The 27,644-nt window shown below is 36.1% G+C and overlaps 1 protein-coding gene across 3 annotated transcripts in view; it reads left to right on the forward strand.

The window, feature by feature from the left end:
- GKAP1 (G kinase anchoring protein 1) overlaps window positions 1-27,087 on the forward strand; it is an 81,878-nt gene extending 54,791 nt beyond the window's left edge. For 2 of the 3 annotated variants that reach the window (XM_057549392.1, XM_057549393.1), the window contains exons 8-13: window positions 7,286-7,442; window positions 15,998-16,095; window positions 19,668-19,731; window positions 23,373-23,443; window positions 23,951-24,028; window positions 26,765-27,087. In XM_057549392.1, the coding sequence (XP_057405375.1) occupies window positions 7,286-7,442; window positions 15,998-16,095; window positions 19,668-19,731; window positions 23,373-23,443; window positions 23,951-24,028; window positions 26,765-26,812 (516 nt within the window). In that variant the 3' untranslated portion in view covers window positions 26,813-27,087. Of the gene's footprint in view, window positions 1-7,285; window positions 7,443-15,993; window positions 16,096-19,667; window positions 19,732-23,372; window positions 23,444-23,950; window positions 24,029-26,764 lie in introns of all 3 variants that reach the window. The other variant, XM_057549394.1, reaches the window with a different exon arrangement.
- Window positions 27,088-27,644: the final 557 nt, after the last annotated feature.

Raw genomic sequence — 27,644 nt, forward strand, 5'->3', positions numbered from 1 at the left:
TGCTCTAGGGCTTCCCACTAAGAGAGCTGTGTGGTCCTTCTTTTGCAGCAGGCTCACTACGTGAGCAGTCTGGTAGCCTTGATTGGCCCCTAGTCTGCTTAGTTGCTAGGCCCTGCCTTGTGCAGATGCTGTTGGCTGCTGTTTAGCAGGGCCTGGTCATAAAGTGGCTGGATTGGATGAAGAGTCCTAGGGAGCCCTGGGGCTAATACTGGCTTACTGGTGGGCAGAGTCAGGGTCCTAAAGACTCTGTGGCTGTTGCCAGTCCACCGTTGCCAGATCCTGTGGTTAGTGCTGGAATACTGGCAGGCAGAGCTTGTCCTAGAGTCTGGCTGTAGGGCCCAGGGATCTCAGAGCTCGTTTCAGATTGTTTGGGGGAGGCAATTCCTGATACAGTTTTTGGGTCCAGGGTGTCCCAGAGGTTGCTTTGGCCAGCTAGTGGGCAGGGTCAGGGCCTGGCTGGTCCCAGGGTTGGGTCTGGCCTGCATTGCAGGATCGTAGTTTTCTTACTTCTGGTGTTTGCCTGCAGTGGGTGAGGCTAATCTAGAGCTTGTGCAGGCTTGCTGGTGGGAGGGGCCGATGCCTGGCCATTGGTGAGTGGAGCTGGGTCTTGGCCCTCTGGCGGGCAGGGCCGTATCTAGGGGCATATTTAGAGGCAGCTGTGGGCTCAGGAAGTCTTCAGGCAGCCTGTTTGTTGATGCCTGGGGCTGTGTCCCTGCCCAGTTAGTTGTTTGGCCTGAGGTGTCCTAGCACTGTAGCCTGCAGGCTGTTGGGTGGTGCCAGGTCTTGGAGCTAATGAGCCCAGATGTCAGCCCCCATAGCAGCAGTGTTCACACAGCTGAATGTTCCCCAGTATGTCTGTCACCAGTGTCTGTGTCCCCAGGGTGAACTGCATCCACCCCCCACCTTTCCAGGAGACTCTCCAAGACCAGCAGGTAGATGTACTCCTGTCAAATTACTGCTTTTGCCCTGGGCCCCGGTGTGCATGAGATTTTGTGTGTAACCTTTAAGAGTGAAGTCTCTATCACCCCCAGTCCTGTGGGGCTCCTGCAGTTAAGCCCCACTGACCTTCAAAGCCGAATGCTCTGGGGGCTTGTCTTCACAGTGCTGGACCCCTGGGCTGGGGGGCCTGACATGGGGCTCAGAATTCTCATTCCTGTGGGAGAACCTTTGCAGTATAGTTATTCTCCAGTTTTTGGGTTGCCCACCTGGAGGGTATGGGATTTGACTATGTCACGAGTCCACCCCTCCCACCCATCTCATTATGTCTTTAGTTGTAGAAGATCTTTTCTGTAGAAGATCTTTCCTGGTTCTAGTCTTCTTCATCAGTGATTGTTCTGCAGATAGTTGTGAAGTTGGTGTGCTTGTGAGAGGAGGTAAGCTCTTGGTCTCTGTACTCTGCCGTCTTGACCACTCTTCCCTTTCAGTTGCTGATGTCACAAAATTACATCTTTATGCATTGCATGCCCCAAGACATAAACTGATGATTATTTTAAGTGCGTTAGTCTTTCAAGGTATGTAGAAAACAAGATTTGGAGTTAGAAATCAAAGTTATGTTAATGTTAGCATTTACACTAATAATTGTTTTTGTTTCTTTAAACATATTAGTCTCTTAAATCATGTAGAAAACAAAAAGTACAGTCACATGCCATTGTTACAGTAATACTTGCTTTCATAATTACCCTTTATTGAGATGTTTATTTCCCCATGTGGCTTTGAGTTACTGTCTAATGTTCTTTCTTTTTACCTTCCCAGCACTACCGTGAGTATTTCTTGCAGGGCAGGTCTAGTGGTCACAAACTCCCTCAGATTTTGTTTTTCTGGGAATGTCTTGATTTCTCACTTTTGAAGGAGTGTTTTGCCACATATAACGTTCTTGGTTGAAAGGTTTTTTTTCTTTTAGTATTTTTAATATTTCAGCCCATTGTCTTCTGGCCTTCAAAGTTTCTGATGAGAAAACTGCTTATGATCTTATTGAGGATCCCTTGTATATGATGATTTGCTTCCTTTTGCTGCTTTTATGACTTTATTTTGTCATTGTCTTTTTTTTTTTTTTAATTGGCTGCATCAGGTCTTTGTTGCAGTGCGCGGGCTTCTCTCTAGTTGTGGCATGCGGGTTTTTTCTCTCTAGTTGTGGCAAGTGGGCTTCAGAGCACGTTGGCTCTGTAGTTGTGGTGTGCGGGCTCCAGAGCATGTGGGCTCTGTATTTTGTGGCACGTGGACTCTCTCTAGTTGAGGTGCGTGGGCTCAGTAGTTGTGGCACATGGGCTTAGTTGCCCCATGGCATGTGGTATCTTAGTTCCCCCAACCAGGGATTGAACCTGTGTCCCCTGCAGTGGAAGGGGGATTCTTTACCACTGGACCACCAGGGAAGTCCCTTGTCATTGTCTTTTGAAAATTTATTATAATGTGACTTGCTGTGGGTCTTTTTTTGAGTCCATCTTACTTGGAGTTCTTTAAGCTTCTTGGATGTTTATAGTCATGTCTTTCATCAGAGTTGGGAAGTTTTTAGCCATTATTTCTTCAGATATTCTCTCTGCCCCTTTCTATCTCTTTTCTTCTTCTAAGACTCCCACAGTTTGTATGTTGGCCTGCTTGATGGTGTCCCACAGGTCCCTTAGGCTCTGTTTGCTTTTCTTCAATCTTTTTTCTTTCTGTTCCTCAGCCTAGATAATTTCTGTTGTCCTATCTTTAAGTTTACTGATTCTTTCTTCTGCCTGCTCAACTCTGCCTTTCAGTCACTCTAGTGAATGTGTTGTTTCAGTTATTGTACTTTTTAGCTCCAGAATTTCCTTTTGGCATCTCTTTAGGTTTCTTTTTTTAATCCCTAATTACATTTCCATTTTGTCCACACATTGTTTTCTTGATTTTTTCCACATCTTCCTTTAAATCTTTGAGCATCTTTAAGACAGTTGAGTTGTTTTAAAGTCTTTGTCTAATACAACTGCCATAAATAAGTCTTCTTCAGGAACAGTTTCTATAGATTTCTTTTTACTTTCAATGGGTTATACTTTCCTGTTTCTTTGTATGCCTTGTGATTTTTTGTTGAATATGAGACATTTGAGTCTAGTAATATGGTAACTCTGGAAATCAGATTCTCCTCCTTCCTCAGGGATTGGTGTTTTTTATTACTGTTTTGGGGTTTTTTGTTTTTTTGTTTTTTTTGATTGTTGTAAACTTAATGTCTTAGGTCTTTTCATAGCCTTTCCTTGGGCATTCATAGTCACTTTCTAATTTTCCCCTTACAGGCAGTTGTTTTTGAATGGCCTATTTTTTTTTAATAAGCTGGTCTTTATTGTATTTTTTCAAACATTAATATATATTTTTAATTTGTTATTTATTTTATTTTTGGCTGCGTTGGGTCTTTGTTGCCACGTGCAGGCTTTCTCTAGTTGTGGCAAGTGGGGCTACTCTTTGTTGAGGTGTACAGGCTTCTCACTGCAGTGGCTTCTCTTGTTGCGGAGCATGGGCTCTAGATGTGCGGGCTTCAGTAGTTGTGGCCTGCAGGCTCGGTAGTTGTGGCTCGCAGGCTCTAGAACGCAGGCTCAGTAGTTGTGGCTTACAGGCTTAGTTGCTCCATGGCATGTGGGATCTTCCCGGACCAGGGCTCAAACCTGTGTCTCCTGCATTGGCAGGCGGATTCTTAACCACTGTGCCACCAGGGAAGCCCATGAATGACCTATTTTTTAAAGTCTGGCTCTCAAAAGTGGAAAAGCAAAATATGAGGGGGGAGGGGAAGGGCACTAGCTCTTTAAATCCACTGGAAGTCACTTCAGCTAGAGGGGGAGGGGCTTGCAACAATGAGGGGAGGTGCAGCAACAACGGCTGTCTGCCTCTTTGTCTCTTGGTCTGCACCTCTGTAATCAGAAGTGACGATTAGTGACCAGAACACAGATCCCCATTATTTGGAGGAGAGGCTCCTTGCTGCCCACCCTGGCTCCCATAAGCTGTGTACAAGCTGCTCCAGGAACATGTACACAGCTGCCTGCCACATCACTGAGGGTGGTGGATGGGTAGTTGCTACTGTGCTAAGAGCTGAAATTGACCAAAATTTACTGCAGTTTACCATCCCAGAGTTCCCCTGGAAGTTGCAAGCCTTCAACAGACTTCAGAATTCCAAAATAGTTGTTCCAAAATCAGACAGATTCTGCCAGTGCAGTTATTGACTGTGTGAGGACACAGGTTCCTGGTGCTTGCTACTCTGCCATCTTCACAGAATCTTCTCCATGATCTAATTTTGAGTTAATTTTTGTGCGTAGTTGTGAAGAAAGAGTTCAAATACACTTTTGGCATGTTTATATCCAGTTCTCCCAGCACCATTTGTTGAAAACAATATTGTTTCTTTAATGAAGTAACTTGACACCTTCATAAAAAATAAATTGACCATAAATGTGAAGGCTTATGTCCAGTCTCCTAATTATGTTCCAGTGATCTATAAGGCTATACTTACACAAACACCTTACTGTCTTTTTCATTATATTCTTGGCACATAATAGGTGCTCAGAATTTTAGTTAAATTGAAATTGAATTGGCTAGACTTATTAAAGAATCTGTGTTCTTAACACTTGCTGCATTTGTGTCTTTTTTCTGTTGAGGTGTGTGTGTTGGGGGAGGGGGGCGTTGTTGGTTCATTTTTGTTTCATTTCTCTGTAGTTTCCTGTCAAGGTATCTTTTGAAAACTTCTGTCCTTCGGCTGAAGAGAAATTTTATGCCTCGCTAAAGAAAAAATATCAAGGACAGAGTACCCTTTGGGATAGGCATGCTGGTAATGGTAGCAGCTATCAAAAAACAGAGGACATTAGTTGGAACTGCACTATTTAAAGTAGTGAAATCCAGAGGCTGATTAGTTGCCATCATCATGCTATACCTTCCATAGAAGCTCAGCAGTGTTTTAAGCATTGTTGTATTCATTGCTTTAAAATGAAGTCTTACCAGAATGGAAGTATTTTATGAAGCAGTAGACTTTGAGTTATAGCTGTACCACTTGGCAGTAGAATCACTCATGAGCAAGTTATTTAACTTTCCTGTGACTATGATTACTTTGTGGGGAAATTATTCTTGCTCTATCAGTTTCTTACAGTGTTAATGAGATTCAACTAAAGGGATGTTTCTGTAAGTGCTTTGCAAAATATAAAGTGCTCTACAAAAATTTTAAATATTATTTGTATATTAAGCACTGATACTTTTTTTTTCTTTCAAACACTTTCTAAGATAAGGTGAAAGGAAAAGGATGAACAGTCATTGAACTGTTGGGTCATTTGCTGACAAATACAGTTGAAATGGGTAAAATTGGGAATATTAAAGCTCAAGAATGTGGGACATAGGGAAAACCTATAAGAGTGATAGGAATATTTTCTTCAGTCTCTGTCTTACAACAGGAAGTTGGAAAGGAAATGATACTTTTCTTGGAGAACATATAAAATCTCTGACTTTACATAATTGAGTAGATTGTGATACAGTCTTAGCTCCTTATCATTTGTGTGTAGAATTTATGTAAAAATTGTTTTTAAATATACTGTAAAAGTTTGAGCAATATAAGGCTAGAGTAGTTAAGGCAGTGTGGTATGGCATAAGGGTAGACATATAGGTTGAAAGAATAAAATTAAGAGTCCAGAAAGAAGCCTTTATACTTATGTTCAATTGATTTTGGACAAGGGTGCCAAGACAATTCAGTGGGAAAAGAATAATCTTTTAACAAATGATGCTGGATAGCCACATGCAAAAGAATGAATTTGGACCCCTTCTCACACCATACGCAAAAAATAACTCAAAATGGATTATAAACTTAAATGTAAGAACTAAAACTATAAAGCTCTTAGAAGAAAATATAGGAGTAAATCTTGATGACCCTGAGTTAGGCAGTGATTTCTTGGATAAATTGGACTTTGTCAGGATTAAAACTTTTGTGATACTAAGGATACTGTCAAGAATGTGAAAAGACAACCCACAGAATGGGCGAAAATATTTGCAAATCATGTATTTGATAAGAGACTTGTTTCTAGAATTTATAAAGAACTACAACTCAAAAATAAAAAGTAACCTAATTAAAAATTGGGCAAAGTGGACTTCCCTGGCGGTCCAGTGGTTAAGACTCCACGCTTCCAATGCAGGGGGTACAGGTTCGATCCCTGGTTGGGGAACTAAGATTGCATGTGCTGTGTGGTGCAGCCCCCCAAAATTTTTTTTAATAATAAATTCACATGTAGTTTAAAAAACAAAAAAATTGGGCAAGCTATCTGAATAAACGTTTTTTCACAAAGATATACAAATGTCCAATAAGCACATGAAAAGATGCTTAGCACCATTAGCCATCAGGTAAATGCAATTCAAAACCACAATGAATTTCATTCACACCCACTTCACACCCACTAGGGTGTTTATAATTTGAAAAGATGTATAATAACAAGTGTTGGTGAGAATGTGGAGAAATCAGAAGCCTCATACACTGAATACATTGACAGGTTGTAAAATAGTATGGTCATTTTGGAAAACTGTTTGGCAATTTTTCAAAAGGTTACACATAGAGTTACCATATGTCCCAGCAATTCTACTTCCAGGTATATACCCAAGAGAACTGAAAACATGTCCACACAAAAACTTGTTGCATGAATGTTTACCGGAGCATTATTCATAATAACCAAAAGGTAGAAACAGCTCAAATGTCCATCAACTGATGAATTGAGAAATAAAATATGGTATATCCATCAGTGGGATATTATTTGGCAATAAGGAATGAAGTGCTGATAGATGCTATAATATGGATGAATCTTGAAAACATTTTGCAAAGTGAAAGGAGCCAGTCACAAAAGACCTTATACAGTATGATTCCATTTATATCAGATGTCGAGAATAGCCAAATCTATACAGACAAAGTAGATTAGTGTTGCCTAGGGAACAGCTGAGGGGAGGGATTAGGAGGGAATGGGAAATGATGCTAATAAGTTCTGGGTTTCTTTTTGGGCTGATGTAACTTTATAAATGGGTTATGGTTGTACAACTCTGTGAATATATTAAAAACCATTTAAATGTGCAAATTAAATGGGTAAATTGTATGGTATATGGATAAAAAATAATTTAAAAATCAATACCCAACTCAAAAAATATGAAATAAAGGACATTTGCAAATGTATCTCTACTGGTTATCTTCTGGAGATAGAGAAGAATCAGATGGTTGATTGTCTCTATGTTATTTTTTTTTCATTCTCTATCCTTCTAGTGGCTGACCAGGTTTATTAAATGCATGCACTTTTGTGTTGATTGATAGTAAATCTTAATTCATTTTTGACAGGAATTGAGTTCTTCTCAGACTTTATCACATGATGGAGGATTCTTCAATAGACTGGAAGATGATGTTCATAAAATTCTTATTAGAGAAAAAAGAAGAGAACAGCTTACAGAATATAATGGAACAGATAATTGCACAGCTCATGAACACAACCAGGCATGTAAAATAGAAAATTCTCTTAAAATCACAGTGAAATTATTTTTCTTTTTTAAAAAACCTAAGCAGTGGAACCCAATTTTGATTGTATAAATTTACAGTTTTAGGATATTATCTTAGTCATTATTACACATAGATACTTATATTAAAAAGTATGAAGTACTTCTTTAGTTGATGAATATTTATTGAGCATGTGCTATAATGCTAGGTATTGTTAGGCACCAATGTAGGGGAGTGGGAATATCAAGATGGATAAGACCATCCATGCCTTAGACAGAGTAGTGGGGATAGGAGGAGGGAGACTGTAAAAATATCATTCAGCATGATGAAGGCTTTAAGAGAGATATGAACAATAAAAAAGAGGTTTTTGAATAGGAAAGGTAATAGATCACTCCTTGGGTGAATTGGGAAAGGTATATAAAGAAGTGACATTCGGGATGGATTTTGAATGGTGAATAACTGTATAAACTGAGAAATGGAGAAAACCTAAGGGAGCTGCAAGAACAATGGCCCAGAGCTATGAAAAGCCTTAGACTGAATATTCAGGAAACTGAAAAATTCTGCATCTAAGAAGTATAGACTTAAGTGAGTGTGGGATAACATGACTAGAGAAATATATTGGATTTAGATTATAAAGGTCTTTTTATGTGAAACTAAGAAGTTAGAATTTTATCCTGCAGACCAGGGGTTGCAAACTATGGCTGGTCAGCAGTCTGTTTTTGTAAAGCTCACAAGCTAAGAATGGTATTCACATTTTAAAATATTGTTTGGAGAAATACAGAAAGAAAGAAAAGATCTTATCCTATAGAGACCTCTAAGTCTGCATTTATTTTTCTCACCACAACCACGAGTCTTCTCTTTTACTTCCTCTTAAACTGTGAATCTGTTCTTTACCTTATATTGACCTCCAATACTTAATGGTTAGTCATTCAACAAATTAAACACTTGCTGTGTTGTGTTATATAGGACACAAAAGAAGCCAGACTCTTAAGAACTTGTCACTCCAATGCAGCAATAATATTGCTTTATAAAAACAGTATACCACATGAAAATCTATTTTCAACTTAGTACGGGAAATCCTTGCCTGCCCTGAGGTACTTGTGAGCTTCTTCCTCTCTGGCATTGAGTTAAATTTTGTGTTTTCCTGTCTTGTCTTGACTGTCAAATTTTATGTACAGTGCAAGCAACTGTGTTAACATTTATAGTTAGCATATTTGTTTCCTCTTTTTACATTGATTATGATTTTCCCCGTTGTGGTTTGTATCTTCTTATTTTTCTAAGCCATCTCAGATCATTGTTAGATAGTAAGAATGATATTAATATACTTGAGCAAATAATTAGATGTTTCATATCTTCTGTAGGGCAAAGTTGGGTACACATAAGTTTAATTAAATTATTAAGTAATGTTAATGATATTTTAAAACCGAAGTGACAGTGCAGTATAGTAGAAAGAGAACGGTCTTTGAAATCAAACCTAATAACACAAAATATAGCACTGCAGCTTACCAGCTGTGTTACATTGGAATTAAATTACCTGCCTTTCATGCACTGTTGTTATGAAAATTAGCGATTATGATGTAAAATGTTTAGCAGAGCATGTTGTACACAGCATGCACTTGATAATTGTTTTTGTACAAGGTGGAAAGTGGTAGATCCAAAAAAGGTAATTTATAGGAATGGAGATGAGAGATGGCTTTCTTAGGAGAAAATATCTTTTGGTTTTTGTGGGGTTTTTTAAAAATACTTATTTATTTATCTGGCTGTGCCAGGTCTTAGTTGTGGCATGTGGGATCTTAGTTGCAGCATGCAGGATCTATTTCCCTGACCAGGGGTCGAACCTGGGCCCCCCTGCATTGGGAGTGCGGAGTCTTAACCACTGGACCACCAGGAAAGTCGGAAAATAGCTTTTGAATTGGAATTTAAGGGACAGTAGAATTTGAACATGAAGAATTGAGGGAGAAGAAACTGGAATGTCAGAGTAAAAGAATGGAGGCAGTGAAGAATAAACCAGTTTAATTAAGACAAAATTCAAAGAGGAGCATAGTATAAGTTTGGCACAGTGGGTTTGGAGGGATTGTGGAGGACTTAAAAGCCTGATTTATGATTTAGTCAGGAGATAATAAAGAATTTTTTAAAGTTTTTGAGCAGAAGACAAAGTTCTATATGGTAATACTAATTTCACTGCAGTGCCTAGGAAAAACTGAAGGAAGGTGAAGACTAGTGATAGGAATCAGACAATATGCCATATGGTAAGGTTGTAGAACAACAGTGACAAATTACTAGTGGTAATGTAATTTGGTATGACCATTTTGGAGAACAATTTGGCTTTAACTTTTAAAGTTGAAGATGATGGGGAGACTATGTTTTAGAAATTCTACGTTAGATTAAACCCTGAAGACATCTTCAACAAGAATGATTCAAACTCAGTTGTTTGTGACAACAAAATCAGTAGGAGAAATGAATGAGCTACAGCAATACATAGCAACATGGATGAATATCAAAAACATAATCTTGGGCTTCCCCGGTGGCACAGTGGTTGAGAATCTGCCTGCCAATGCAGGGGACACGGGTTCGAGCCCTGGTCTGGGAAGATCCCACATGCCGTGGAGCAACTAGGCCCGTGAGCCACAACTACTGAGCCTGCGCGTCTGGAGCCTGTGCTCCACAACAAAAGAGGCCGCGATAGTGAGAGGCCCGTGCACCGCGATGAAGGGTGGCCCCCGCTTGCTGCAACTAGAGAAAGCCCTTGCACAGAAACGAAGACCCAACACCGCCAAAAAGAAAATAAAATAATTAATTAATTAATTATTTTAAAAAACAAAAAACAAAAAAAACCCCAACATAATCTTTAATGAAAAAAGCAAGTCACCAAATAGTAATAGTTTGATGCCATTTATATAAATTTCAAAATATAGAAAATTTAATATATTACTCAGGGATATTGTTCTAAAAGACTAACAAAGGAAGAGAATAACAAACACAAAATTCATAATAGTGGATATTTTCGGGGGGGGAAGGGATGTATTGGGGAGAGGCACATAGGGGATGCCAAAATACTGGTAATGTTCACACAATCTGCATATTGTTTTATTTTTCTTTTTACCTTGTGTCATTCCTTTATATATTATTTTGCACGTGCAAAACTTTTCATCATTAAAAATATTAGGATTTTTGTCATGTCATTGAGTATAGAGGGGAAAAAAGAAAGATTGAGGCCATTAAAAATATCTTTTTATCTACCTCCTTCCTCTCCCCCTTGCACTCCTTTTTCAGAGAAAGAAAGCCCTTCTTTTTGCAAAGGTTAAAATTCTTTTAAACTGTACATTAATGTACCAGAAATTTTTAAAGGTGAAAAATAAATCCATCCTAGTTCAACCAGTCTTAACATTTGGTTTCATTTTTGAATAGTACTTTTCTAGGAAAATGCCACATGTATAGGTATTTAAAAAATAACTAATGATAAGGACTATAGTTTTTGGTAGCCCCTTATGTAAACCATGGTTATAGTCTGTCAAATCAACATGCTGTAGTTTGTTTAAGGTCATTACCCTAATATTGAACATTTAGGTTGTTTAGAATTGGTCACTTGATATTCATTGAATATATTCATATATTTAATTTTTTGCTGAATTTCTCCTTGGAGTACATTCTTAAAAATAGTAATTGCATCAAAGCATGTAAACATCTGTGTTGCTCTTGATGTACCAACATTGTCTTCTAGCAGCAGGATATGAGTTTACTAACTTTTCCACAGCTTCACTGGCATTCCCTCTAATGGCCTTCGGGGCTCTGTTTTATCAGTTGTCTTTGTGGCATATTTCACTCTCTTGTTCTGTGAATACCTTATACTCACTATGTCCAAACTCGAGGTCATCATTTACTCTCCAAACCAAGCATTTGGCTTGACTTCATCATTTCTGTTTTTGGTTTTATCATTTTATCCAGATATTCAGACTCTGAACCTCCTGTTTCACTTTTCTGTTTTTCAAGGTTTGGGAGTTTTTAATCTTTGAAATAGTTCTCAGATCTATCTTCTCTTCCATTCTTATTAACATTTCTCTAGTTTAGGCTCTCATTATCTTTTACTGGTATTATTTCAGTAACCTAGTAAGTCTTTCTGCATCCTGCCTTCTAATTCTAGGTAATTTATCTTATACATTGCTAACAGATGACTTTTTAAAAAAAGTTTTTGGCCGCACCACACGGCACGTGGGATCTTAATTCCCTGACCAGGGATCGAACCTGTGCCCCCTGCAGTGGAAGTGCGGAGTCTTAACCACTGGACCACCAGGGAAGTCCCAACAGATGACTTTTTGAAAAGCAAGACTTCCATCCTGCCACACCATGTCCCTAAGCTTCAGTGTCTGTTGAATCAAGTGGAAATGTCCTTGACCTGACATTTAAAGCCCTCAAGCTTTTCAGACTGAGAGTCCCAACCCATTTAACCAGTCCTGAAATCAATTTAGTAGATTGCTACCAGCACTAATCAAAAAAAAAAGTTGTCAGCGTATATGACATCTGTTCGTATTTTATGAAATTTGTTTCTGTGTATATATATATAACATACAAATATACATACATACACTGACATGTATGTGCATTCTGGGTCATGATATAAAACTTTCCTTAACATGGGTCACTGTCAAGTAAGTTTGAAAGCATTGTTCTACAGTGTAGCTTCGGCCTAAGTAACTTCAGCTGTACTCTTTGCAGTTTTTTCTCCTAGCTAGAGCAGAGCACTCCTATCACAGCGCTGGATCCTTCCCAGCTTTGCTCAAGGTTCATTTCACATGCCATCTCCTCCCTGAAGCTCTCTCATTGCCCTATCCCAATCCCAAACACAGAAAACCTGGATATGATCTTTCCTTCTTTTTCTATACCCCATAGCATTTTGTTTTTCTTATGGCACATTTCACACAGCACATTATTTGTTACTATTTTTTTTTTTTTTTTTTTTAATTTATGGCTGTGTTGGGTCTTCGTTTCTGTGCGAGGGCTTTCTCTAATTGCGGCAAGCGGGGGCCACTCTTCATCGCGTTGCGCGGGCCTCTCACTGTCGCGGCCTCCCCTGCTGCGGAGCACAGGCTCCAGATGCGCAGGCTCAGCAATTGTGGCTCACGGGCCCAGGCGCTCCGCGGCCTGTGGGATCTTCCCAGACCAGGGCTCGAACCCGTGTCCCCTGCATTGGCAGGCAGATTCTCAACCACTGCGCCACCAGGGAAGCCCTGTTACTATTCTTAATAGATTACAAATCCCTTGTGGACATAGACTTATACACCCTTTTATCTTCATTTTAGTATAATGTCTTCTACTTAGAAGATAAGTTTAAAATTTATTTAATGAAATATAGGACTTCATAAAAATGGGTATACATTAAAACAATATGATTTTCTGTTTTAAAAAGTGATGTTTGTTGTAGAAATTCTGGAAATAACTGATAAGTGAAGAAATTTTAATGATGGCAAGAATATTTGAGGGCTTAGTATATATTTGCCAGATATTCTATTAAGTACTTAAAATGATTATTTCATTCAGTTCTCACAGTTAACTGTGAAGTTGATAGGCATCTTTATGATCCCCAATTTGCAGATGCAGTGGAAAAAAACTGACCCTAATCTCATTCACTTGGAGAAAACTACCATTGATACTTTGTTGTGGTCCTACTTTTCTGTGGATTTACACTTTTTCCCCAATCATGTAGAAACTTACATGGACCACTTTTCAGTTAAATACAGAGATGGTGAGCAATTCAGATCATTAAGTAATACATTGACCCTTGAACAACACAGGTTTGAACTGCTTGGGTTTACTTATACATGGATTTTTTTCAGTCGAGGTTGGTTGAATCTGCAGATGCAGAGGAACTGCATATACAGAAGGCTGACTATATACGACTATGAGTATTTTTTGATTTCTCAGAGGGTTGGTGTCCCTAACCCCAACATTGTCCAAGGGTCAACTGTAATGTTTTTACATTAAATAATAATGTTTATAGCTAAATTGCTTTCAGTTACCCACACTGAGGAAAAAATTTAAATATACCAGTTTGATATAACATTGCTTACTACTGAGGTTGTACACTTTTTGATTTTTTATTGGTCATATGCCTGCATATAGGTGCAACTGTTTTTTCTAGTTTTTTTCATTTACCTTTTGATTTTGTTTCAGTGTTTCTGGAGATTTTTCATCAAGTTAAATCTATCAATCTTTTCCTTTTTGTTTTCTCCCTTTCATACTATGTTCAGAAGAGCTTTCCTATTCAAAGATGTTAGCTAGTAATATTATAAAGAGTTTATTTTAATACTTAAGTGGTTTTATTTTTTTTAATTAAAATACTATTTTATATTATTCAATGATATATACTCAGTATAAAACAATTTTGATGAAAGGAAATTTTTAAACAGTAAAGTGAAATCTTCCATAATAATTCTAAGAGAGTTATTAAAATGTTGGTGTATGTCCTTCCAGGATTTTTTCTTTGTATATAGTATTACAGTTTTGGGATCATACAGATGTGTTTTATGGTTCTGTATCATCATTTTTAGTGATTTCAGAGTTTTCAGTTTTGTAAATTTGTCATATATTTAGCCTATATCCTTATTGTTGGGCATTTAAATTGATGTCCAATTTTTTGTTTTAACTGCAGTGAACACTTTCATAGTTACTCCCCCCTCACTTATCTATTTAAGATAAATTCCTGGAGATTTTGGGGCCATTATAATAGTATGTATATTTCTAATTTTGATCTAAATTTTTTCTTCCGAAATCATCTTATACTATCATCTTCTTCACTAAGCTCCAACCATGCTTGCCTCTTTACTATCCTTCAAATTCTCTAGGCTCTTTTCTGCCTCAGGGCCTTTATACATACTGTTCTTTCTACCTGGAAAGCTCTTATCTCCCTCCACTTTTTACTTAGCCAATTCCTACCCAATCACTCAAGGTTCATCTTAAGGGTCATGGCCTCAGAGCTTCCCTGATCCACCAAGGAATAATCCACATTATTCCCTTTATAGCCCTGTGTTTCTTTTCGTCACTGCTTAAACCTTGGTTTCTAATTGCAGCATTTCTTTATGTAATATCTGCCTCCTCCACCAGACAAGTCCCATGAGGGCAAGAATCTTTTCAGTTCTGTTCACCATTGTACACCCAGCACCCAGCATAGGTGCTCAGTGAGTATTTTTGGAATAAAATTGTTGCCACATTACTCATTAGATAAAGAGAGCCAATATATATTCTTATGAAAAGTATGACTTTGGGTTGATCTTTTTGCATTTAAATTTATTTATTTTGGTGTATGTTACACGATGGCAGGCATTTAACTTGATTTTTCCAGTTAGCCATTTGTCCCATATACTACCATTATTCTGTAATTCAGCCTTTTCTCACTTCTTTAAAATACCATAGTTATATTATAATAAATTCTTGTGTTTTAAATCTCTTTCTGGACTTTCTTTTCTGTTACATTGCTGTGTCAACATAGGTGCCATGACATGCTGTTTTAATTATTTTCGCTGTATAATATATAATTATCTGGTAGGCAAATTCTACTGCATTAACTTTTTATTTCTATCCTGTATTCTCCCAGGTGAAGTTTTGACTATCTCGCTAAGTTCCAAAGAACAAAAACTCTATTGAAATTTCTATTGAAATCTTATTGAATGTACAAATTAATATTTAGTAATACTTAGTTTTCCTATCTAAAAACATGCTTTGTTCTGTCCTTTTCAGTATTTTATCATTTATTGATCCTGAAAATTACTGAATTTTATTCTTAGGGATATTTTTTATTGCTGTCCGGAGAAAATGTTTTTTCTAGTTATATCTTCTATGTGTTAATTGCTAATATAGAGAAAAGCTATTTTTGGTTTTTTGTATTATTTATTTTGTATTTTTCTCATAAGTTTTCAATTCTTTTAGGTTTTTTTTTTTTAATTAATTAATTAATTAATTAATTTATGGCTGTGTTGGGTCTTCGTTTCTGTGTGAGGGCTTGCTCTAGTTGTGGCAAGCGGGGGCCACTCTTCATCGCGGTGCGCGGGCTTCTCACTATTGCGGCCTCTCTTGTTGCGGAGCACAGGCTCCAGACGCGCAGGCTCAGTAATTGTGGCTCACGGGCCTAGCTGCTCCGCGGCATGTGGGATCTTCCCAGACCAGGGCTCGAACCCGTGTCTCCTGCATTGGCAGGCAGATTCTCAACCACTGCGCCACCAGGGAAGCCCTTCTTTTAGGTTTTTAAGGTAGACTAATAACAACTTGTCAGAGACCACTTTAGTATGTTTATTCCAGGATGGAAATATCATTTCAAAGCCCTGATATTGTTCTAGGTTATGTTTGTAGTTTGAGATTAGGCATAAATATCTTATTTGCTTGTACTGTACATAATTACATTTATAAAATTGAGTACAAGTGGAAATGTAGTCAACAGTTTAGGTTGCTTTAGAAAATGAATTAAAATTGGGACTTTTTTTTCCTCTTAAACCTTTCAAAAAGGATATTGTAAATCAGAATTGGCAGAACTGTCTTAGTTCTAAAATGGTGTTTTCCCCCTTTAGGAAGTAGTTCTAAAAGATGGAAGAATTGAAAGACTAAAGTTGGAACTTGAAAGAAAAGATGCTGAAATCCAGAAGCTGAAAAATGTGATCACTCAGTGGGAGGTTTGTATATACTTACTGTTGTAAACTAATTCTATAATTGTAAACTAAACTATAATTCTATAAATTTGTACATTTTCTGTTTTTATTATATTGAAATATGTTTAATATTTGATTGATAGAAATAATATTTCTGCTATTTAGGTTTTTTAACTCATTAATTATATATAATCTGAATGATAGTATATTTTTATTATAGTAAAATACATATAACATTAAATTTGCCATTTTAACCATTTTTAAATGTACAATTCAGTGGCATTAAGTACTTTCTCAGTGTGTGTAACCATCACCACTGTCTATTTCCAGAACTTTTTCATCATCCCAAACAGACACTCTGTACCCATTAAACTCCCTATTTCCCCTTCTACTGCAATCCTTGATAACCTCTAATCTCTGTGAATTTGCCTATTCTAGGTAATTCCTATAAGTGGAATCATATGATATTTGTCCTTTTGTGTCTGCCTTATTTCACTCGGCATGTTTTCAGCATGCATATCCATGTTGTAGCACGTATCAGAACTTAATTCCTTTTTATGGCTGAATAATACTCCACTGTATGTATATACCATATTTTTTTGTTTATTCATCTGTTGATGGACACTTGCACTGTTTCCACCTTTTGGCTATTGTGAATAATACAGCTATGAACAGTGGTGTAAAAGTATCTGAGTCCCTGCTTTCAATTCTTTTGGTATATACCTAAGAGTGGAATTTCTGGATCATATGGTAATTCTATGTTTAACTTTTTAAGGAACCATCAAACTGTTTTCCATAGCAGCTGCAGCATGTTACATTTCCACCAGCAATGAACAAGGGTACCAATTTCTTCACATCCTTGCCAACACTTGTCATTTATACAATTTTTTTTAAACCACAAACCTATTACTCTCCTCCTTTCTTAGGCTTTTAAAAAAATCTCTTATTCATCTCAAGTATCATTCTCTTTTTGAACTAATATTTATTCACTCAACAATTATTTGTTGAATGCCTGTAATAGGCCAGGTGCTTTTCTGGACCCTGTGTATGTAATAGTGAAAAAAAGTCAAGTTCCAGCCCTGCTGGTTCTTACATTTCCCTTCCTTGTCTACTCATGCCTTTAAGAATTATCCCTGTTAAAAACCTTTTTGAACTGCACCCAATTCTGCCTTAGCTTTTTCTTTGTCATTTATATTTTCTTTTGCTTTTTTTGAGCACTTACCATGTGTTAGGCACAGTGAATACAAAGATGAGTTAGTAAGAAGCTCATAGTCTAATGGAGAAGATAATCATATAAGTAATTGCAGTACAATGTAGAATTTGTGATTGAGATCTGACAGAGTGCTCCAGAAGCCCAGAAACAGGAATGAATCCGTTGCTGCTATTGAAAATTGGTAAAGGTTTCACCAAAAAAAAGATAGTTTTTCCAGATAGAACAGTGCATACAAGGCACGAGAATGGTAGGAAATGCATTGTTACTGACGTTTAGAGAAATGCAAAGTTGTAGAAGGTGAGATTGGGGGTGTTAGTTGAGGTCAGTATTTGAAGGCATTTGCATTTTAGACAAGGAGAGGGCAGTGAAGGTTTTAGAAGGGAAGTGACATGAGAATTGTTTTGTGGAAGATAATGCACATAGCTGAGGCCTGGAGTGAAGACTGTCTGGTAACAAAATTAACAGGTACTGAGTGTAAGAGGAAGAACACATTTTGAACTGGTTTGGGGAAACGGAACTAATAGATCTCGTTTTGGACATGTTGAGTTTGAAATGGCTGTGGATGCAGGCATAGATGTTCAGGATGTTGAACATCTGTGTTGGACACATTGGAGTCACACCATATGTGCGTTGAACTTTGTGTTCTCTTTTTCATGAAGTTAAAAATATATTGAGGGCACTGTATATTTCATATGTTCTTTATTATAAATTGCACAGTACTAGGATTTTATAGTCTTATGTTTTCATAGATACATTTACTGTTCAGTATTGTAAATGCAAAACTATATATGTTATTTTTATCGCAGTATAAAGAATATTCAGGGGTAATTTTGTTCATTTGCAATTTTTGCCTTATGAGCTGGCTTTAGATCTTGAAGACTAACTAAAGACATGCTTCCATATACACTGATCTGAACCTTGGAGAAAAGGCTTGAGCTAAAGATAGAGTTTGATGAGATATTAACATTGACTGAAACCCTGAGAGTGAGAATTTCATAGTGGATACAGTTTTATATTCCCAGTAGATATATTTCTATATTCATAGTGAGTATAGTTGTAGTTGACTGTATTTATTTTTCCCCTTCATATTTTTATGTTTCCATCTGACTTATCTCCCTCTTTCATTACTTAGCTTCTCAAAAGTACTACTCCCTTTTATGTTTACTTCTTCCATTCAGTGTATTGTCTTCAGTATTACTCAGTAACATTATTGATTTATCCTCAACAATTTACTGGACAGAGTATTTAGTAAAAGTCATCTATTGGACTTAATTTAAAATACATCAAATTTGTTTTACAAGAAAGATTTTTGAATCTGGTAACTTCTGTACATATCTGTGTACATGTTGAGAGTAGAAATGACAAGTTTCTTATATTTATCTGTTTTCTTTCCCTGACCTCTTGTATTTCTATAGTTACTAAATATATTGTTTTCTCTAATGTACTAATATATTAAATATTTATAAATACTTCAGTGTGTGCTATAAGACACGTTGAATAAGAGTAGTGTAGGGGAAAAATTCCCTGGAATATGGATGTTAATGTGGGAACACAATTCCAAAATTGTTTATAATGTATAATTGTGTCATTCATGTAGTTTGAAAAGAAGCTAAGCCATTTTTTTAAAGTTGAAAAATAATTGAAAGATATTTCAGTAAATTACTAATTCATTTCAGCCAAAATGTAAGTAAAGTAATTCAAAAATTACTTTAAAAATATTTAGTTAATGAAATAACAAAGGATTAGTAAAGCCTTAACTGAGCAAATATAAAACTGTGCTGTACAGTAACTACTACACGTGGTGTAAAATTAATACACTACATGGGTTTTAAATACATAAAAGTAAAATTCTTAATTTTTATATATAAAAATTAAATAAAATAAAAATTGTAATTAAATAAAACTAAAGACAGTTGAAAGTCATTTTCTCAGTAACACTGACCACGTTTCCAGTAGTTAGTAGCCACATATTGGACAGTGGCAGATGAAGAACAGATACAGAGAGTTCTAGTATAGTACTGGTATAGAACTATGAATCATTTTTCTTTTTGTTTTCATATAATTATTTTGAATTGTGTAAGGATTTTATTTGAGGAAGAAAAGAGAAAGACTCTTCAGGAAAATTTAGTTTTATTCTGAGTTTTCTCCACTTTTATTCTACTCTTCTTAAATACAGTCATCTATAATATTGATTTGTATTATTATACGAGGGATTTAATTAAGTAGTAGACAGTTGTGAATACATTTTCCTCCATCTTTTTTCTTTCAGAAGTAATTTATGTCTTTGAGCAAGCCTAGAATTCATAGCTCCATAAATTGGTAGTAAATCATTAATTATATCATTTACTTTTTAAAAATTAAATCTTTTTTCCTTGATTATTAGGCAAAGTATAAAGAAGTAAAGGCAAGAAATGCACAGTTATTGAAAATGCTTCAGGAAGGTGAAAGTAAGTGATTTCTGTGTTTTTAGAATTAAAAGTTAATCTTAAAAATATTTGAAGATAACTTTTCAAGATATATGATTTATTAATTCAACAAAATAAAAACGTTTCCCAAAAGGATACAAACTGGATTATTGTTGATAATTTTATTATTACAGTTTCTTTTGCAGCACCTTAGTATTACACAAGTTTACAACTATTCAGCTAAGAAACTCTTGAAATTTCAATTCTTATAAATTATTGGAGTATATTTAGAGGGAAAACAAGAAAACATTTGCTTAAGATTCTGTTTATTAATTATTAGAGGAGAAGGCCTGTCATGATTTTAGGTTTTCCTTCTACCCCTCCCACCCCCCACCCCGACTCTTCATACTTCTGCTGCCACTCTAAACTTTTGGCAGTAGATTACCAGCAGGAAGCCAAGGAAATCAATCAAAAAAGGTTAGAGATAATAACATTAGTAAAGTTGATGTTATATGAAACCCCCCAAATCAGTTGCATTCCTGAATGTGAATACCTAGTGATGCTAACCTTGAAAGCTCTCTGAAAATTTTCCATTAATAACAGAAAGGGAAGCGTGTATTAAATTTGCAAAAGAAAATGAACCATAAAAGAGGCATAGAGAAAGACATGAATAGATGAGAAAGTCTTCTGAATAGACAAAATTAAGTGTAATAAACAATTTCCCTTGTTAACAAATGTTAATGAAATCCCAAATATAGCTCCTGTGAGTACTGTACAGCACTTGAGAAGTTATGAAGCTCACCTTAAAGGATAAGTAAACAAGATACCCCAAATTGTTTCAAATATGAAGATACTGGGAGCGGAATTGTCCAACCAAATATTTAAACTATTAAATAACAGTTATCAAAAACCAGAAATCATGTCCAGCTGAACAGAATATATAGTCTTGAAGTAGAGTCAAACATTTTTTATAATTTTACGATTTTTATAATATAACTTAACTGTTACAAGCTTAACTGTGATAAAATAGAAGTTAAATAATAATGGGAAAAGGCATTATTTGAACAATTAGATATCAATATCCTGAGGTTAATTTAGATATGCATGTCACTGAGCTCCATGTGGATCATTTAATGAATAAAATTATGAAAATAATTGTTTACAAGATATATTTCTAATTGAAGAAAGTAAGGGTATCATTGAACATTGGGTGTATGATTTTTAAATACCTAAAAATAAAGTAATATTCCTTAAGGAAACATTTGTGAAAAGTGAGAAAATTAACTGATAAAAACTTACTCTCAAAAATAGATTAAAGGGACTTAGGGCTTCCCTGGTGGCGCAGTGGTTGAGAATCTGCCTGCTAATGCAGGGGACACGGGTTCGAGCCCTGGTCTGGGAAGATCCCACATGCCACGGAGCAGCTGGGCCCGTGAGCCACAATTGCTGAGCCTGCGCGTCTGGAGCCTGTGCCCCGTGACGGGAGGGGCCGCGATAGAGAAAGGCCCGCGCACCGCGATGAAGAGCGGTCCCCGCACCGCAATGAAGAGTGGCCCCCGCTTGCAGCAACTGGAGAAAGCCCTCGCACGAACCGAAGACCCAACACAGCCAAAAATAAATAAATAAATAAATAAATAAATAAGAAAATCCTTTAAAAAAAAAAAAAATAGATTAAAGGGACTTACCTGGTGGCACAATGGTTAAGAATCCGCCTGCCAATGCAGGGGACACAGGTTCGATCCCTGGTCCAGGAAAATCCCACATGCCATGGAGCAACTAATCCCGTGCACCACAATTACTGAGCCTGTGGTCTAGAGCCCACGAGCCACAACTGCTGAGCCCGGGTGCGATAACTACTGAAGCCCGTGTGCCTAGAGCCCGTGCTCTGCAACAGAGAAGCCACTGCAGTGAGAAGCCCGCGCACCGCAACGAAGAGTAGCCCCCGCTCGCCGCAACTAGAGAAAGCCCGCGCGCAGCAACGAAGACCCAACACAGCCAAAAATAAATAAATAAAGTAAATAAGTTTTTAAAAATAGATTAAAAATGGCTACCAGTAAATAATATCAGTGTCCATACTCCGTACTATAAGTAGTCCAAGTAGAACAATTTTATAGAGGACCATGACATGAAAAATACAGTACGTTAGAGTTTACAAACTCTAACATTTATAATATAAATGCAAATACAGTCAGTTATGTTACAGTACAACATGTGTTCCTAAAAATCACTAATCTCTATAAAATCATACAGTTAAAACCACAAAGTTTATGGGGAAAATGGAGTTAGGAGCATACAATACTCAAAAATTTCATCAGTGACACATTAAAAAAAAAGGAACCTAATAAAAACAGTAACAGTTTTATACATGTTAAAATGGTTGAACACATAAATACTGTAATAAATATGGCACTTTACTTTGAAGACAACCTAAAGTTTGCTGTAGAAGTAGGTTTCAGAAGGGTTGCAGCTTGTGTGTGTTACTGTTAAGTGATGGAAGGATGCAAAGTTGGTGTGGTTCTTGACACAGTGCGCTGAAATAGCGGGTAGATATTTGAGGTGTGTGCGTGGGTGCGGTTTTATTTGTTCATGAAATTGTGCTTAAGCATTAAGTACACAATTCATGTTATGTTCATGTTGTTCCCCGATGTATCAATCTCTTTGAAACACGAAACAGCATTATAGGAAAATTGACTGTAGTTAAAATATTACATAATTGTTAAAAATCACTAATTCTCAGTGAGTGCGTTTAATTCTGAGGATGGAGGAGTAGAAAGTATAATTTGTAAAAGTTCCCAAGTTGATTCTTAAGGGACTGTGATTTGTTTCTTGACACAGCATCTGACCTTAGTGCATATCATATTAAACTATGAAAAATAAATTTGAATGACAGAGTTATATTGGTGGAGCTGTGGTGATATCAGTACTCGTATATTTGAACATTTCCTCCTTTACTCATTTTATTAGTTTTACCTCTTCAGTCTCTCCTAGCTTTTCAAAGTTGAAGAATTAGTTTTTCATGCATTAGCCTTTACCATAGATTAAGTAAATTGTCAGCCATGTGGAAATTTTTAAAGCTTAGGGAACACAGAGGCCAAAGAACAGATCTCTTGCTTCCCCAAAGAGGGAAAAACCTCTAGACAAATGAACAGTTCTGATACCACAGATGTTATATGATTAACTGTGCTCATATGAGCTAACACTTATTTGATAGTGCTTTAATGGTATGAAAGGTCATATAAAAATAATTCTTGTGGGCCTTATAATATGCACACCTTGACAATTTAACAAAACAAAACAAACAAAAACACTCTACATTGTTTTTAAAATCTTGCTTTAAGATTAGTTGAGGCATTTTAAAGTTTTTTTCCCTATGTGAAATATTTTATTTTCTCTGTCCTTGTCCTTTTTAGTATAAATGGAAAAAATTAATCTTTTGTCATATCTGTACAATTAATATTTTAACACCACAGAAATGTAGAATTTCCAATAGAAGCTGCTGTGGTGATAATAATGATCAGAATTTACCAGTGAAAATAAAGAGGTATATATAGGGTCAAGGAATACATTAAGTATGAGGACAATTCATCTTTGCCTGACTGCATTGCTGTCTTGGTTCACTAAAAGTATTGTTAAAGTATTTGAGTGATTGAAAAGATTATACTGCTGTTTTTCCTTTTTGTCAGTGAAAGATAAAGCAGAAATACTTCTGCAAGTTGATGAATCACAAAGTATCAAGAATGAGCTAACGATACAGGTAAGAAAAACTATATATAGGACTGGTTATATTAAGCTGTTCTTTAGTCCTGAATTATGAAACTTGACTAAACAAAAACACAGCCCATCAATACTGCAAACCATACTTCATTATTATTATGTAATAACAAATGATTGAAAATTCTGTTTACTGAACTGAGGGAGGTATGTATGTCCTAAAGAATAGGGGAAGATAAGGTTGTATTTTAGTTGATGTGGGCTGAATATAGAGATAGAAAGGACAGACAGAACTTATCCTGTTCATGGACTTGATTTTCTCCCCTTCCCATCCTTAGTCTTTGGTCTTGTCTTAGAACAGTGAGCTTGCCCTACGTATCTTTAATATACAGCTGAATAAAATGCCTAATTGAAATTGTTTGTGAGGATAGAGGTTCTCTTCTAATGCTCATTAATCTCATAGTCAAAAATCATCATTGTGAATAACAATTAAGAATATTTACCAAAAAAGACCAAAAAAAGTCTTTTTTTATTGAATATTTGGTTATAGGTAACTTCACTTCATGCTGCGTTAGAACAAGAAAGATCTAAAGTGAAAGTATTACAAGCAGAATTAGCCAAATATCAGGTATGCTTTTATAATTATGAAAGTGTTTTCATCACAAATAATACATTTGGAATAGGTATATACATGTGAGAATAAATGTACTATTTTATTCTTAGTCCAAAATTTATTCACCAAACATATTGATAATTTTGTTATTATTGGTTATATAATTTACATCGTAGAAAATGTTAAGTTTATTCTAGATATTGGTATATACAGCAATAACTAAAGTAACTCAAAAAGACCTTCAGTACTACATAGATGATGTGAGATATGTGCCAGTGAATCATATCGAGGGAAGGTACATAATGACATTTATCCCATTATATAATAAGTTTGATCACTTGGGTACAGCAATCTCTCCTAGATATCTTCATTGTAAAGATATCTTTCCCCCTTTGTAATTAATAAATAATATGTGAAGTTATAGTTTGAGATTGTGTGAATATCCTTTTTACCCAATGATTTTAGCATCCAGATTAATGATATTTGTATCAGTTATTATTTTGGTAGTTGCAAAATAGTGATTTTTCTAATTCTATCATTTCTTCTGCATTTACAAGATGGCATTTGGCATTTTTTTCTGGGTGAAGCAGTAAACAATATCAGGGCTTTGTTTCAATATATGTGTATATGTATATGTGTGAATATACACAAACACACATATATTTGTATATGCATATGTATGTGTGTCTATGTCATGATATAAAATGAGTTAATTGATGTGGGGTCATAGTTTAAAAGTTTGAAAGCCACCACTGGTGGCCTAGAGAACATAAAAGTTGTTTAGCTCCAGCTTTGACATGTCATCAATCCAGGAAGGAAGATTCCCTTTGCCTGGGAAGCTTTGAAAAGGATCTTTGAATTATTATTATTTTTTTAAAACTCTTGTTTAGAAGAAAGGTAAGAGTTTTAAGCTATATAACATTGGTACCTCTGTATAGTGGGTATCTACCATGTAGAAAGTTTTTTAGTAAATTTTTTATTTCCCTGCTATCAGGAAATACATCTTATTTTTAACACCTGTCATTATACATCTCAAGTTTCATATAACCTGTTCATACTTTTTTTTCTCTGAATGAATCTTTGAAAAACTTTTATTTGGTCAGGACTGAATTAACAGCATTCTCATACTTGATTTTTTTTTTTTTTTTAAAGAAGGTTGGTTGTGGACATGTTTTTGAACACCAAGAGGGAGGTTATGGGCAGAAAAAGGGTGAAACAAACAAAGAGAAGCTGCCAACATTATTAAATGGGTCTGGGTCCCATGTGCCCTTGATATAACCACCACTCTAAAAAATGTGCTTTCACAGACAGGTAGTTCCCAAACTTGGCTGATCATCAGAATTTCTTGTGAACTGTTTGATTGTTCAGCCCACTACTAATTATCATAAGTAAATAGGCTGGGACAAAGTCTAGACATCAGAATTTTTAAAATATTACTACTTAGATGATTCTAGTAATTAACCAAGTTTGAGTATCATTGCCATAGTTTATAAAAATGTAGAAAAATTATAAAAGTATTATAAATACATCAAACCATTATTTATGGTTAAAATGGAGGGTAGAATAGTTATGGCTGATTAAATTTTTTTGTACCTTTGTGCTTTCCATATTTTTTAAATGATTATTTGCTTTTTGAATCAGAGTAAGGTAGAAAATGTTGTTAAAAGTAATTAATGAACAATACTTCCTGTCTTTTAAGCCACCTTTCTCTTTCTTTGGCTCAAGTCAAATACCATTGATTACATTTCATTTGGAGGAAATTAAATACAGATTTATATATGTCACTGAGCAAATATGAAAAGTATAATCTTCTTTTCAACCCACTGATGAACAAAATCAGATTTCTAATGCTGTCTTATATGAACAAAACTATATAGAACTTGAATTAGAAATTGAATTACCCAAAAGGGTAATGAAGTGAATCACCAAATTTGCTGATCATATGGAGCAAATTGTCTATTTTGATCAATTTTTTTTTTTTTTTTGGCTGCATTGGGTCTTTGTTGCTCCGCGTGGGCTTTCTCTAGTTGCAGCGAGCAGGGGCTACTCTTCATTGTGGTGCACAGACTTCTCATTGCAGTGGCTTCTCTTGTTGTGGAGCATGGGTTCTAGTCGCGCGGGCTTCAGTAGTTGCAGCACGAAGGCTCAGTAGTTGTGGCACACAGGCCCTTGAGCATGCGGGCTTCAGTAGTTGTGGCGTGTGGGCTCAGTAGTTGCGGCGCACGGGCTCTAAGGCACTGAGGCTTCAGTAGTTGTGGCGTGCCGGCTCAGTGGTGTGGCTCGCAGGCTCTAGAGCACAGGTTCAGAAGTTGTGGCTCACGGGCTTAGTTGCTCTGCAGCACGTGGGATCTTCCCAGACCAGGGATCGAACCCTGCATTGGCAGGCGGATTCTTAACCACTGCGCCACCAGGGAAGTCCTGATCAAAATTTTTATTTAAAAAAAAAATCTGGGACAGTGCAAATGAGCTCTAAAAAATAAGATACTGGTGATCAGACTAAGTCCAGACTAGTTCAAATAGATAACTGTTTTCTACAACCTACTTTAACCGTTTGTAAAAATAACAACGGTTATTGCTATTTAAAATATGTATAAATAATTTAGTGGTATGTTCATTCCAATTTGCAACAAACTCAGAAAAGAAGTTCCTTCCTTTTCATAGTCAAAAATGCCTTTGATCTCATTTATTCTTGAAAAGAAAATGCCCCCAAAATGTTATTTCCTAAATAATTGACCCTATTTTTCTTTACAGGGTGGCAGAAAAGGGAAAAGAAACTCTGAATCCGACCAGTGTAGGTGATTCCATTAGCCTTTGAGGTCAACACAAAAATTAAAACTTTCAGGGTTTTGCAAAAATGTATATATTTAATGCTGTGCAACTGCTGAACTATGCAGTTTTTGTTGAAGAAACTTAAAATGATTAGCTCACTAATGGTTTATAATCTTATGTCCTTTTGGCTTAAAGTGAAAAGAAGAAAAATAGAATTCCAGCACAACTCAATGATTATTGTTTACTATTCGTACTTCTTATCACTTTAGTTTTTCATCAGTCAATAAAATTAATTTACTCTTCCATTAATGTTTGATTTTTTTTAAACTTCAGAAACAGTGTGAAAGTATTGTTTTTGCTTATAGCACAATCAATTTAACTGGATTTAAGCTCAGTGAATATTTACGCAGCACTTTGTGCATGCTAAACCCTGTAGAACATACAAGATATCCTCAAATGGCTTATGCTCAGGGGAAATAGAAGGTGGGGGTGGGTAATGACAACAGCAACAAAAAATTACCATACATATTAGAGTGTGATATCACATTGTTTGGAAATTGAGAAAACTTGCATGAGATATTGGGTTGGCCAAAAAGTGCCTTCGGTTTTTAAGTAAAAATAAAAGACACATTTTTCATTTTCACCAAGAACTTTATTGAACAACGTATTCACCCTTTTGTTATACTATCTTCTGCCATTTTTCAGGCAACTTCATAATTCCGTCTTCCCAAAACTTTTTTATCTTTTTGAGCAAAGAACTGTTCCAGGTGCCTTTTACAGTCTTCCAGGGAATTGAATTTTTTTCCATTAAGAATTTTGTAAAGACCTAAATAAATGGAAATCCAAAGGTGCAATGTCTGGT

Source organism: Balaenoptera acutorostrata, chromosome 6 (genome assembly GCF_949987535.1).
Source record: "Balaenoptera acutorostrata chromosome 6, mBalAcu1.1, whole genome shotgun sequence".
Taxonomy (NCBI): Eukaryota; Metazoa; Chordata; class Mammalia; order Artiodactyla; family Balaenopteridae; genus Balaenoptera; species Balaenoptera acutorostrata.